At 41.3% G+C, this 15,180-nt stretch overlaps 1 protein-coding gene across 1 annotated transcript; it reads right to left on the minus strand.

The window, feature by feature from the left end:
- On the minus strand, positions 1-13,644 carry CAT (catalase). The gene is made up of 13 exons (XM_064715455.1): positions 13,361-13,644; positions 9,667-9,838; positions 8,687-8,797; positions 7,221-7,351; positions 6,503-6,607; positions 6,042-6,167; positions 5,445-5,636; positions 4,557-4,709; positions 4,302-4,440; positions 3,151-3,281; positions 2,740-2,847; positions 2,110-2,196; positions 1-1,690 (listed from the first exon to the last, which is right to left on the minus strand). Exons 1-13 carry the CDS (start codon positions 13,424-13,426, stop codon positions 1,625-1,627), a joined length of 1,587 nt encoding a protein of 528 aa, XP_064571525.1. The 5' UTR covers positions 13,427-13,644; the 3' UTR covers positions 1-1,624.
- Between the last annotated feature and the right edge of the window lie 1,536 nt (positions 13,645-15,180).

A 15,180-nucleotide genomic window follows, 5' to 3' on the forward strand; every position in this document is an offset into this window, starting at 1 on the left:
ATGTTGCCAAGAGATTTTTCATTCCATTTATTTCAGAAATAAAAGAAAATAACATAAATCACTTAGCAAACACAAAATTAGAAGATCAGGCCTTGTTTACTCTTTTCCAAAACTTGTCAGGATTCTCTCCAGCACAAAATATTCCCACCTAGTCATCATGCTTGATAATCCCACATGCCTGATCAGGTAAAAAGCCAATGGAATCCTAGAATACAGCAGGTTATCAGTTCATATTACTGCACCTCTACCCCAGTTGATTTTTCACAAGAGGTTGGTAGATAAATGAATTGCAGAGCAAGTAACATTCTCTGAAATTTAACAGAACAGCATTTAGTATCTACTCTTCTTTACCTGCCACAATCCTAGGAATTCACATTTAAATCAGGAAGTAATCCTAGTCAAAATACAACTCAAGAAAGACCCAGAAATGCAGTGACTATTGACAAATCACCCCCAAACTGCTATGATTTGATTTTTTTACATTTGCCTGAGTTAAGAGCAGTAGCTGGCTCTGAAGTGCTTTGCTTTTAGCTTGGATAATAATTATCACATAACTGGGGTGCCAAGATTTTTTGCATAATTTAACTAAACTGCAAATGCTGGGTAACATTACAGCATGCCTCCAATCAGGTTTTAGACATATTTGCTAGATATTGACATTCATACAAACGTGCTGCCTTAATGAAAGTATCACCCTAAAAATCAGCCCTGGCTTGATCGAGAAATAGCAACAGCAGATTATTGCAGTAAAATAAGAATTTCAGCAACCACTGGGAATGGTTTTGAAATTTCTTGCACTTGAATTTCAATATTAATGCATTAGAAGGTTTATTTATTAACATTTGGCATGTTTAATATTTTTCTATTTAAAGTCTTACAGATTAGAAAGAACAATTTATTCTCCTACCCCTGAAAAGGCTGTAAGGTGTAATCAATTTAGCTGAACAGTGCATGGAATAAGAAAATATCCTTTGCTACCTCCCTTATGTCAGTTATATCCCAACACAGCATTAGTAAGCAAAGATTATCTTAAAATATATATTGGGAATAAGACTGAACTGTATTTAGATGAAACTCTGTAATTAGCTTTGTCTCTCTCATAAGCAATGAGACATACCAACATTTTACTCAAGGTACTGGGTATCATTTTACTTCTGGAAGGCCAAAAATGAAATTCAAGAGGTGTGTTCATAAATACAGACAGGTAATTATTTTATTAGAAATACTGAACAGCAGCAACTTTTTAAGCAGTTTCTCCATGAGGGCAACCACACTGCCCTTATAGAAATTCTACTGTGTGATTTAGCCAAGAAAGTTGTACAACAAAAAAAATTGAAGCAGTATTTTGATTAAATTTCTGTTTGCTCCTAGAAATGAAGGCAATTTCTTATCCATGAGTTGTTAAAAATCCCCTAAGTTATTATCAAGCAGTAAAGCACTAGTGTTGAAAGGCACTAGGATAGGAGCTTGTGTTACCTGGTTTTGAGTACAGACAGCACTTGAGAGCTCAGTAAATCACACCTGTAAAATGTGCTTGGGCACAAGTCTGCTACATTCATTACAGTGTTGGACAGGTTCTTGTGCAGCTGGAAGGATGCAAAATTCAGAGCAGCTCTCTGCAGATTTACAGGTTGGATCTTTCCTTGACAGACATATGAGTTCCAGACTGTGTGTATGTTCTAATTACATCCTGAAAATAAAGCAAGAGAAAAACTCAGAGCAAGTTCCATTTAAAGTAAAGACCTGCAGGAAAAAACTGAATCAACTGAGTTGTTGTTCTTTGGAGCAAGCACTGAGCCCAAGAAAGGCTTGTGGCAATGTTTCATTACCATCTCAAAGGGTGGGTAACCAACCTGAACACATTTTATATCATGTACAGCTACCTTCCAGAAACCCTACAAACCTCACCTGAAACAAAGTCTTTGTACACCACCAGTTAATCAACATTTAATTGTTATTAGAGGACTGTCTTATTTTACAATTCTATAAGCACTGACTTCTGGCCTTTAGCTCAAATGGGGATCAAGACTAATTTCTCATGTCATTGGATTTACAAGAGAAGCCAAAATAACTCACAGCCAGGCAAAATGCAACTACAAAAATCATTACCTTTTTCCCACCCTCAGCATTGTACTTGTCCAGCAAAGCCTGGATACAGGCTCCATAACTAGGATGAACATCATGGAAGTTTTTCACCTGCACAGGAAGACAAAACAGAAAAGGCAGTAAGAATTTTTTTCCTCCATTTCAAGAGGGTTCTTTACCACACTTCCTGGGCTACAAGCAGTAGGTATCATAAGGAAGAAAAGTTTAATTCTGATCAGTTATAAGTAAGATATGAACATCTCCAAAGACGATTTCTGTTATGCCACACAGAGCTCATTCCCAATTTAAACAAAGTTGCCCTGGGAAGGATAAGGATCCAATCCCTCCTTGGCCCTCACTGCCTTCTCCTTGTTTAGAGCAAAACCTTACTCTGGCAGTCATCTGATTTTTAAAACACCGAGCTAAACATTTGTTCAACACCTGTCCCATTCTTCCCCCCAGGAACAAGTTACTTTAACATGTTATATACTGATGCTATATTGTGTAAATAGGCAAATATTTAAGTATGAGAATTCCAGAGTAAGACAAAATCCAGCCTTTTCAGAGAATTCCTGATCTTCCTTTCCAGAAGTTATTATGAAAATGTTACTAGGCTGATAGAAAACCTGGAATAAACCCAAAGAAGGCACTTACAGCTCGTTTCTGAATGAAGAGCTGGGCATCCTTCAGATGTTCTGCAATGTTCTTACAAAGCCTCTGGCGCTCTTCCTCGTTCAGCACTTTGAGGTAGAATTCTCTCACCTAAAGGAAATAAAGGTTTATTTTGATAGTCCAGAAAGTGAATAAAAATAGCTTTCACTTCCTAGTCAAGCAACACTTAGAATACTCAAAACATTTAAAAGGCATCCAATCTGTCAGGGTTTTTCTTTGGCAAATATGCCAACAACTTCTTCTCCAGACGCTAATGGCAAGAAAACAAGTCAGAGCCTCTACCTAACAATGCCCAAAATCTGAATTTCAGATTCTGTGAGAACTCACACTAACCCACACCCTGCATACTCCTCATTGTCTGCCAAGCAGCACAAAGCCTTCCCACAGCCCCACCTGGGTCACGTTGTCCTCATTGGCACTGTTGAAGCGCTGCACGTCCCCTGAAGCAAACACGCGGCTCTCCTTCAGCTGGGGCTGATCCTCAGGACCAGTGAAGCTGTTTGGATAATAATTTGGGGCACCACCTGGGAAAAAAATAATCCCCAAACCAAATCAATCGGATGGGAGCACTTTCAAGTAAATCAGAAGACAGAGGATGTTATTTGCTTGGAGGAATCTAAATCAATTACTGAGACAGGATCCATTTTATTAAAAACAGCTGCCAGCATTTTTCTGTCAACACCTTCAAGCCAGTACTTCACAGCACCTGCTACAAAGAGAATTTCCACAGCTTTTTTCAGAGAATATTGCCTCAAAAATAAGAAAACCTGGCCACAACAATACTTCTCAATTATAATAGAAAGTCATGGCTGAAGTTTAAGGCAGCATAAAAACACAATCATTTACATAACTGAAGTACTATAATGCTTCCCTGTGTAGGGGGTGTATTTTAAACACCTAGTGAACTAAGAGAACTGCATAAAAATAAACTCATTATCTGTTCTGGGATAAGTGCAGCTGTCCTCAAGTTCCTGTTTTTCAAATATTTCCCTCTCCTCCCCCAGCAAGTGTCTGAATTCATAGCCCAGAGGAACACATATTTTGGCATGAGCCACAGCTTAAGTACATCCTTGTTTACTCTCAGGTGGAAAACAGCCACTATTGGGCAAACCCTGACAGAACAGAAGCTGCTCAGTAGAGGGGAAGTGACAGCTCTACTCTTGGCATTTTCACTTTTGTCTTTCACAATCTCTCAGAAATCTGAAAGCAAAGCAGTTTAGTGATGTGGACTGAGCCAAGTCAGTCTCTAAAACCTGACTGCAGGTATTCTTCCACAAACTGCTTTCCTGTTAAAGACCTTTCTATTAAGTTTTAAACACATCCTGAGCTTTGTTTGCTTTTTATACTTTCAAACAAACTCCTCATCTCGTTTCCAAATATCCCAAGTCTCCTTTACTGGATTAACAGAGAAGATCTACAAGCATTTTACACAAGTACATAATGATAATGAACATGGATTGTAAGCCCCCTATGAATTGAAGGGCACACAGTAGCCCATGCCTGAGCATGATTATATTGAAATTATTATACTGAAAGCTAGCTACCTTGGTTGTCAGAAACAGTCATCGGCCCATCCCTCTGGTAGTTGGCCACCCTGGCTCTGAAGGGACAGTTGACAGGGATCTGCAGATAGTTGGGGCCCAGGCGGTGTCTGTGGGTGTCAGGATAAGAGAAGAGGCGCCCCTAAAACATTGAGCACAAACACAAACCACCACTCATAAAACACTGGGGCATGTCAACTCAAAGCTTTCATGGGCAGCAAAGTAACCAATGCTCCTCAGGTCACACCTCCTGCTTACCTGCAGCATTTTGTCAGGGCTGGGCTCAATTCCAGGAGGCATGTTGCTAGGGTCATAAGCCATCTGTTCCACCTCTGCAAAGTAGTTGACAGGATTCCTGTTCAAGACCAGCTTTCCCACAGGGATGAGAGGGTAGTCACCATGAGGCCAAACCTGTAAGACACAACACACATCCAGTAAAATCAACATTATTACAGTATTATGCAGCTTAACCACCAGGCAGAATTCACCTGATTTCAGTCTAGATTAATAAAATACATTACTGAGTTTCTTTTCTCTTAAACATTGAAGAATGTCTTATTTTAAGAAGCCTTCTGCAATCAACACAGATTATTAATGCAATTTATTTCACCATCCCAGCATAATCTCTGCACTTGAGTACTTGAACGAAATACCCGCAGGCCCTTGAAAAGCTGCCTAGGGAAGCAGGGCGTGGGTGGAACTGGTGGCACAAATGTTTTCAGCTCCTTCAAAATGCTTAACTGGCTTAACTGGCCTTTTCTTTGCCATCTGAGCTGCACTTTTTAAGTTCAAAGGTCTTTAGCCACTTGGGGAGAATGGTGTTAGAGGTAAAAAAAGAGTTTATGCAACGCTAGTTTATGTTGTCATCTTTCAATGAGGCATTCCTAGGAGCAGCTATTGGAAGTGGGACAAAATGAGACCAGCAACGCTCAGGGTGTGACTCTGATCTGAGATCACACTTCTGAAGTGCCATGGGATCTGCAGGCCTGGAATCAAGCCCTACCCATATTTCCCTGAGGAAAAGTAACATCAGATATAACACAACTACAGCTTCACTCCAGAATTCCTGGCTCATCAAGGCTCTACAATAAAGAATACACTTAAAAACTACCTGAAACTGAATATTCCCAGAATTATCAGACATACCTTAGTCAGATCAAAAGGATTAAATGGGAACTTCTCTGCTTCTTCAAAGGTCATAACCTGAATGTAGAAGGACCATGAGGGAAAGTTCCCCTTGGCAATGGCATTGTAAAGGTCCCGTATGGCATAGTCAGGATCAGTAGAAGCCAATCTTCCTGCTTCCTCCACAGAAAGGTTTTTGATGCCCTGGTCAGTCTAAAAGCAATTCAAGCACCAGTTACAGCATGCAAAAAGTACTACAGAGATGATTCATCAAGAATGGATTTTAACAAGGTTTATAACCCAAGAATGAGACTGTCCAAGTTCTGACTTCCAGTAACTTGAGTTTAGATTTATAGAACATTCAACAGCTGCCTTCCAGATAAAAATCAGTTCATTGATAGTGCTCCATTAACAAGAGACAGATGCCCAAATAAGAGTTTCTTACAGTCTAGTAAATGAATAGAAGAAGAGAGATGCCTCTCCTACTGGTTAAAGGTATGAAACTGATACTCAACAAAGACTCCACAAACCTTTGAGCCTGAATTAAACTTGAGAAGTCACAGATCTTTATGGTTTTTATCCAGTATGATGTATAGTTTCAATTAAAAAAATCATTACCTTGGCATGGAATTTGCAGTAAACTGCTCTTCCATCAGCATTAACCAGTTTGAAGGTGTGTGATCCATATCCATTCATGTGGCGATAGCCATCAGGAATGCCACGGTCACTGAACAGGAAAGACACCTGAAGAGAGGGATCAAACACTATGAATGGGCTCAGCATATCAAGGAGAAATTCTTCACTCCACACTAAGTTTGTTTATTGTTAATCTGCATCACTGGGAGTTATGTTAATGTTGTCAGGAATTCCTTGAGGAATTTCTACTTTAAGTGTTAATGAAATAAAACTGACTCCCCTGTAAGCATAGGCAAGTATGAATAATTTAAAATCATATTTAAATAAAATATAAATAAGACTATGTAGACTTCTAAATCAAACATGGAAAAGAGAGAGTTAAGAACCTGCTGTCATAACATGATTATCTTATCATACAAAATAAAGTCACGGGAGAAGCTTACTTGATGCAGAGACTCAGGGCGAAGACTCCAGAAGTCCCACACCATGTCTGGATCCTTCAGATGAGTCTGAGGATTCCTCTTTTGGCTATGGATGAAGGAGGGAAACTAATTCGTCCAGAAGTTGAAAAAGAAAAAGAGAGAAAAAAAAGAAAAACAAGACAAAGCTGTAAGATCATTGAAAAAAAAATCTTCTACTGACATACCCTTCCTGCCAAACACATTAATTCACAGACCAGTCAGTAAAATTAGGGTAATGTCAAACATTCACAATTAGAATAAACAGAGATAAAGAATGCTTTCATTTTGTGGTTGATAAGGTGAGAGATAAAACTGTTCAGATTTGTATATCTGTGTTTATGTGACTCATAAATGAATATAGAGATACTATGAAGTATCTGTGCAGAACTCCTGCACTCAAGGAAAACCCCTCTGCTAGCTGCTGTCAAACTTATGCCAAAAGACCAAAAACCTCAGATTTAATAAACAGAATTGGCAAGAAGGTTTTAAAGTGAAAAGTTCAAGTGAAAACTATGAAACCATGTAAGTTATCAAGCTTTAGTTCTTTATTTACTTTTGTTTAAGAACATCTTTTCAAGTAAAAAATGTTCAGACAATCTGACGAGCAACCAAGTTTTTACTTCTGAGGGAAGCCAAAACAAGATGTGAATGAACTTTTGGGCTTTCTCACAAAGCACCCTCACCTTTTGTGCTTACTCACCAACATTGCATCCCGAATAAAGAAGATGGGAGTGTTGTTTCCCACAAGATCCCAATTCCCATCCTCCGTGTAGAACTTCATGGCAAAGCCTCGGGGGTCACGAACTGTGTCAGCTGAGCCAGATTCTCCAGCTTGAAGAAATACATGACCACACAGAAGTGTTAGCATAGGAAATGCATATAAATATGAGCTGAAAATAGGCCATAAAATCCTAAAAGGGCAAGGTTTATTGCAGTCTTTTCTACACCAAGGAATTGTAGGAATATTTTCAACAATGTTTCAGGCACTGTGAGTTTTCAAAGTGTAAAGCCAACCAAACATTCAGGCCCCAGTTAAAAAAAGGAAAAAAACGAAGTATATCCACTTGAGCCAATTAAGAATGGAATTTGCATTATCACTAAGAGAGACATCATCAGATTTTAAGGCTGAATCATCTAAACCCACATTTGTTTCTGTGCACCGAATCCCAGTGGGAAAGATCTCATCTGAAAGGTAGCAATCTAACCAGCGTGCCTAATAAAACACTATGGAAGAGCTGTAATCCTTTTAATTCCTCCTGTTTCACCCAGGATGGGATTTTCAATGGGAATTTAGACCAGAGCACAAGTGCTTAGCACAACACCTGTGCAGAAGTGTTCCAGAAGTGCTCAGAACAGCTAATGCTGAATTGTGATGAAATCAGTAGGACGCTCATTCTCTCGTTAAAAACCTTGTGTATTCCAGAAGAGCAGGGAGGGAACGTGTCCAAACAGGGCAGGCAAAGGAAAGGGAAGGATGCAACAACCTGCTCCAGCAGCAGTCCACATTTCAAACTCAACACAGTGTCCTTACCCTGTACAACACTCAGGACACCCTAAATCCTAAGGGATTTAAGACTGGGAACAGCCAGTAGGCCAAAGCCAGCAGATTCCTGAGCCTTGCTGGACTACTTTTTTCTCTCCAATACTTCCAGAACTGAATCCTCATTAGGATTTCTTTCCTTTTAAATACATCCACATCATGAATTCTAATTTTTCTATCAGACAAGCTACTGATCACAATCAGCTTCAACAAATAGCATTTAAGATTTTGCTAGTTTGTGAATTCTAATCTTTAAGAAATCAGAGTTTATTTAAGGAAGAGTTTTTGGTTTTATTTGCCCAGTATTTAGTTTACATCATTTATCCCCAAAACATTCCTGCAGCATAAGAGATCATAGGTATTTAACTTATTAGTGTTGATTGTGATCCAACCAGAAACAAAGTCAGTCTCCTGTCAGAAAAAAACCAGCTAGGGCTGCCCTCTCTCACACATTTCAGACAGAAAAGTGTCTCCGGAGAGCTCTGACAGAAATGGGCAAAAGCTGCTTAAGGTCTTCCATGTAAGTGAATGAAGCAAGCACTGCAGACACCCTCAAGTGCCCCACAATGCAAACAGTGCTCTCAGGGCACACATGCAGAAGACACAAAGGGAATTTAGAGTCTTACCAACAGTGGAGAAGCGGATGGCAAGCGGAGTCCTTTTCCCAATGTGCTCAAACACTTTTGCCTTACAGTACTGGGTGATATCATGAGTGACTTCAAAATAGCCAAAGGCTCCTGAAGAACAGCAAGTTCAAAATATCAGATCCAGGTACCTTCCTCCCACTCCTAGCTTGTCTGTTAACATACAACTTAAAGTCCAAGGGAAGTACACCAGTTTAAACAATGCTCTAAACACTCCATTTTCTTTCACAAAATGAAACTGATTTAACACAAGCTATTTGTGTTAAATACATTCTCTCCTCCTTAACTGACTGTTACCAGCTCCCAGCAGCACAGAAGACGCTCTTCTGCCAAGATCTGTGTATTTATCTGGGAGCAAGGCAGGTATTTCTTTAATCCTTCTATGAGTTGCAGAATTTTTGGTGCCTCTGTAAGCTGGGTGAAGCAACACAACCCTTTCCACCCCCACAGAGGAACTTTTCCCATGTACAATCACATTTTAAATACAGCCCCATATTTGCTCCTTCTAGGGCAATGCATGACAAAACGCAAGGTACTAATTCTACCTTACTAAGATCAAGAATAATTTTTTAAAGGTTTAAGGTTTTTTAATTTAATATTAGATTATCAGCTTGCTTTGGCAGACATACATTAGAAGACAAAGCCAAATTCTCTATTAAGTAACATGCAAACAACATTTAAATAGAGATGGGGAGGAACAGACAGAAGAAGCAGACACTACAACAGATACAGTAAAAATTGAGGGGCTATAGCCATATTTTCTCTCATTTTTGTAAACAATTTTCCAGTGCTTCAAGTTTTGAGTTCTTTTAAACCAGGCCTTACCACTGTTGTTTATACAGATTTATTATAGCTAGTAACACTAAATCATAAATAACAATGTAATTTAGGCATCACAATCTACACATTTACTCAAAAGCTCTTTAATTCTACACAGAGAAAATATGTGATTTTAAACATACCTGCCCCTTTTGCATGCACAACTCTCTCAGGAATCCTCTCTCTGTCAAAGTGAGCCATCTCATCAGTGAAAACAACATCTTGGACAAGAAGAGGTCCACGTGGCCCCACTGTCAGGATATTCAGCTTATCCCCAATGGGGTTCCCAGAGCCTGTGGTCAGGACATCTGGCTTCTGGAAGCAAGAGAAAGTCACTTTCAACACCAGAAATTAAAAACCCTCTGGATCTGAGCCACACAATGTGCATGACTCAATCATTACATGTCACAGAACATATCAACAAGAAGTGGCAAAATGACTTGAGATTCTGAGGGAAGTTACAGAACGCAAGATGTTTACCAAAATTACAAAGCAAAGTTTTAGGACAATTTAAGAAGGAGAGTTGAAGTCATGCAAAATCCAGGAATGTTTTCTGTGGCTCAGAAGTGTTTCTTCTCAAGACCACTGAACTCATTTAAAGAAAAATATGGGATGGAAAAAATAAATAAACAAAACAGGAGCAGCTGCTGGAAAATAAGGGAGAAAGGAGAGGAAGAAGGAGGTATTGTCAGTACAGGGGTAGAGACATAAGGAAAGAGCTACAGCCAGACTAAAATGGGGTTTCCTTAATTAGTGTTGGTCTGGAAGAGTTATGGAAAACAACAGAAGTAGGAACACCTGAGGAATCACCATTTTAGACTCCTGCACCATGGAAAGACTAAGATTAACACAATAAGAAGCTCTACTGGCAGGAAATGTCCTACAACTTCAAGGAACACCTGCACTAGAACTGAGTGCACTCCTACTTTCTCATAAAAAGATTCTAGTAGAACTTCATCTGCATCACATGTGGGGTTATATGCTCCTCTAAGGCAATATTCCTGTTTTACTGGGTGCTGTAGAAAATGTAGTGAGAAAGGCACATCAGCTCCAGAGACCAGTCACAGTTTTCAGTTCTTTCTGGAGTACATTTATTGTTAGGGGCCTTGTAAAGGACTTAGAGGAACACAAAAACAAATAAGGACCAAGGAAAAAATAAAGAAAATAAACACAAAATTTTCAACAGGGTGAGCTCAAACAGAGTCACAGATTCCAGCTAACAATAAATCCACCACAGCTTGCACTAAACTGACATAATTCTATATGGGCTCTCCATCCACACACCTGAACCACATCAGCACAAACTCCCTCAGCCCTTCCTGACAAGTTCTCCTCCTTTAAAGTTCTATAAATGAAAAGGAGAGAAGGCAGAAGCAATTCTTGATGAGAAAAGCATTCATTATTCTAACAGTGACTGCATGGGGTTCCAATTCTTATCCTAAGTTCCGCTTTAAGGGCGTTATTACTGCAAACAGACAAGATTCCCATCTGATAGAAGAGTTTATTCTCCCCAAAAGGCAACAAAAGAATAATTATTCACATCCACACCCAGAGCTCTGGATGAGGCAGAGAACACAGGGAGTTCCAGACACCTTTGTTTCACTCAGGTCCATGAACAACCACATAAAAGACATTTGAGAGGATAAGTGCATTTCCACTGTGTTCCTACTAACGTGCAGCACGTGCTACTGCAGCTGGCTTAAATTCCCAAAATATCCACCTTCTTTATTGCTTCACCACTTCATCAGCATAAAGCTTTAAGCATAAATCCAGTTCCTCTGGGATGCCTGGAATCCTCACCTACACTGAAATCTGCACAAACATTATAAAAGACAATAAGTAACTGGTTACAAACATAAACATGATGTTCAGAAACTTACAGAAAAGTTAAATAAAGCCAAATTCGTATTTCAAGTCAAACAAACAAACATCTGCTTAAATCAAAAGGTTATCTATAGCTTCTTATGGGAAATATGCAAGAGTGGAAATTGTTCTCAGTATATTTTCCACTATTTATTATAGACAAGACTATTCTAAAATGCCAATATTTAAGGCCACCAGAAGTAGTTGCTAAAACCACAACTTATTGACATTAAGGTTGGAAAAAAAAATTAACAGCTTTGTGGCTGTACAGTCTCCTTTGTGTAGGCAGACTTTCTAGTGTTCCCACTAGAAGTAAAGAATATTCATTTGCTTAGTGGAAGGAGATATTCACTTTAGTTTCAGGATAACGTTATGTGCGGCACACAAAGTAAGTTCCAGAGAGGAACAAAAACCAAACCCATAGTTTAAAGAAGAACTCTCACACTACTTTTGGACCCGAGTTTGTTGGATGCCTGTGTTTTCCTCTGGTTGGGAGCTGCACACAGCCCAGACCTTGATAGGTAAGAGCTTTCAGATCTGTATTTCATTACAGCACTAACCTGCCATGACAAAAAGAAGGGAAGGAAAGCCAGGAGAATTTTAGTCGCTGCTGTGGCAAACAGCACACATCAAAGTACACACTTCCAGGCATTACTGATACTTTGCACCTCATACAACTCACTTTAAAATTCTAATAAGTCCTCCCTACTTTCTATCTTAAAGTCTCATGACTCTTTATGCAACACAGACTTTGGGTTGCCTCCCAATCTCCAAATTAACCTTGGCCTCTTTTCAAACGCTGCTAAGCTACAGAAAAGCCGACATCCCTACAAAAAGAATTACTCATGGATAAAAAAGGAACTACTATGACACATGCTAGGATATGATGGAGTCACAAGTCATCAGGTAGTTTTCGCACTGTACCATTGGGAACCGAGAGAAAAAATAAAATTAAACCCAGCACAAAATGTATTTAGTAGCAAATACACATTTCGTCAGAAACGACACGTGGAAACTGTCACAGCGATTTGACGAAGAAAGGGAGTGAACTCTTGCAACATTTACACCTTAACCTAAATATTTGGAGTCTATTCTACAGCTTCAGATGACTGAGTGCCATGCTGTTGATTACATGCCCTTACGATTTCAGTCAGCCACCTGTCCCAGTCCACTTCATACTACTAGAGAATGGTTTGGGTTGGAAGGGATCTTCAAGGTTATTGAATTCCACCCCCTGCCACGGGCAGGGACACAGGGACACCTCCCACTATCCAAGACTGCTCCAAGCTCCGTCCAACCTGGCCTTGATCACTTCCAGGGATGGGGCAGCCACGGTTTCTCTGGGAAACCTGTGCCAGGGTCTCACCACTCTCACAAGGAAGAATTTCTTCCTAAAAAATTCACTTCGGTCTGGTCACGCAGAATACGCTGAGCTGGAAGGGAGCCACAAGGATCACCGAGTCCAACTCCTGGACCTGCACACACTGCTCAACGTGCTTTATCTCTTCTATTATTCCCTAGTCACATTTCCACCGGGCTCTACCACCGTGACAGCAAACCGAAACGCATACTTCTGATTTAAGACAGAAAAACATCGCCCCCATGCCTGCCCGCGGGCCCGCGGCTGGGGCGCAGCGCAGCCCCGGCGCTGCCGGGAAGGAGCGGCCGGGGCCAGGCAGCGCTGCCCGCCCGTATCGCTCGGGGCCAAGCAGCACTGCCCGCCCGTATCGCTCGGGGCCAGCTGGCAGCCTCCAGCCCTCCGTGCCTCGCTGCTCCCGGGCACAGCTCCAACCGTGGGGGCGAGGCCGGGACGGGCCGAGGGCGTCTCGCCCTCCGCCGCTGCCCCGGGGACGCCCGGGCGCTCGGAGCGCCGCATCCCGCTTAACTCCGCGGGGCTCTGCGCCCTCCGGCGCCGCGGCTCCCGGGGGATGCGAGGCGCGGGGGTACCGGGGAGCGGCGGTGCCCGGCGGGTACCTGCGAGCCCCGCTGGTTCTTCCACTGCTTCAGCTGGTTCGCGGCGTCGTCCCGCCCGTCGGCCATTTTGCGGTCTCCGGCGACCCCCGAGGCAGCAAGGGCAGCGAGGAGAGGAGCGGCGGGGCTGTGATCGCTCCCGGCGAGGAGGCAGCAGCGGCGGGGAGCTCAGGCCGTGGCCCGGTCACGATGTCACCCCGCGGAGACCCTGCGCCACCGCCGCGTCCCGCCCGCAGCAGCCGCGGGTAGCGGGAGGCACCGCCAATACAGCTCCGCTCCCGCCTGTGCCCGCCCCCGCTACCTCCTCGGCCAATGGCACCGCGGCCAGCCGCCACCGCAAGGTCTGATTGGTCTAAAGGCACGTCAATCATGGGCGGGGAGGTCCCGCCCCCTCCTCACGCTATGAGGGAGAGGCCGTCGGCGCTGTCGGGTTCCTTTGAAATTGAAAGGAAATTTACCAATAGCCCAGCGAAATTGACCAAAATCCCTGCGAAAGAGATTTTTCGGCTCTAATTGCTTTGTTGAGATGCCGGAGATTTCTAAAACTGCTGGTGGTGGAGGCGTTGTGCAGTGACAGGAAAAAGTTACGGGTTCGCCACCGTGAAAGCTGCACGTACGGAGTTTCTGAGGGACGGTTTGTTTCAGCAGTGAAAAAAATGCTGAAACATTTGTTTGCTGAAATTTGCTGAAACAAATTTGTTTGTAAATTGCAAAATCAAAGCAACCGGTATATAACTATATAAATTATGTAACTATATAGATTACATCAGTGTTTAACTATATCGGGGCTTATTCTTGATGCCTGAAATGGAGTAGAGGTGGTTCACTTTGGTCATATGCACCCAACAAAAGAGCATTTCCTTGGTGACTGGTATTTTTAACCTTTAAAACCCACCCAGTTCTGAATTATGGGGTTATACTTACAAATTGTGAGTAAATATGACACAATTAGTTTTGATAATACTGCAGAATATCCCTGGCTTGGGCCTATGTGCCTACTAAGGATGACAAGAGTGACAAAAAGCTGGTGATTTTTCCTATTTCTGAGGTAAAACCTTTTAACAACACAAATAATCCATCTTAAACTCCTTATCTCCAAGATTATATCTACATTCTTTGTCTTAATAGATACAAAGAACAGTCAAACTTGTTATTTCAAGGAGACAATTGCTTTATCTGGTATGTGTTATTATGGATTAGAGGGTTAAAGCTCCCAGATTCAGGTCTGCACTACACAGGGGATGTAATTACTTCTATTCCTTTTCTGCAGAATTAAGAACAACAAGCTCCTTTTTTTCTGCTTCACCTTTTATTGGGACATTTTTTCATGTCTTGAAGCTCATAATCTTTTCTGCTTCAGCATGATAACCAACATCATAAAGAAGGGCAAGGAAGATTGCTTATGTTTCTCATATTTTTATATAAAATATCCATCAGCAGACTACACTTACCACACCTAGATTTAATAATAGGATTGCCCACATAATTTTTTTTTAATCAATAATTGCTATTTCAGTTTGCTTAACCAGCAAATTGGGGGAAATGTGAACATTTTCATCAACAGTCAATATTTGCTTTTCCTTTACAGTTTAACACTTTAAATTTTAAGCAGGCCAATATGTTTAGGTAAACTTGCTGGTCACAAATCTGTTTCAAAGTAAGAGTAACTTGCAAAAACTTCTTTCCTTTCCTATGAGCCCTTCTTTTATATGCCAGAGGAAAGGATATATGTGCATATAGATATATTTATATTTACATGTGTATGCCTGCATAAAAAACAAACAAGAGATTAAATATTGGCTAAGGAAATATGCAAACCCCAA

This window comes from Zonotrichia leucophrys, chromosome 5 (genome assembly GCF_028769735.1).
Source record: "Zonotrichia leucophrys gambelii isolate GWCS_2022_RI chromosome 5, RI_Zleu_2.0, whole genome shotgun sequence".
NCBI classification, from domain to species: Eukaryota; Metazoa; Chordata; class Aves; order Passeriformes; family Passerellidae; genus Zonotrichia; species Zonotrichia leucophrys.

Bases quoted from the DNA above. Each gene is read 5' to 3' on its own strand.
- CAT (XM_064715455.1), bottom strand. From the start codon at position 13,426: ATGGCCGACGGGCGGGACGACGCCGCGAACCAGCTGAAGCAGTGGAAG. The intron at 8,798-9,666 runs GTATGTTTAAAA...GCTGTTCTTCAG, and splicing joins TGTGCATGCAAAAGGGGCAG to GAGCCTTTGGCTATTTTGAA. The intron at 7,352-8,686 runs GTAAGACTCTAA...TATTTCTTCAAG, and splicing joins CATCCGCTTCTCCACTGTTG to CTGGAGAATCTGGCTCAGCT.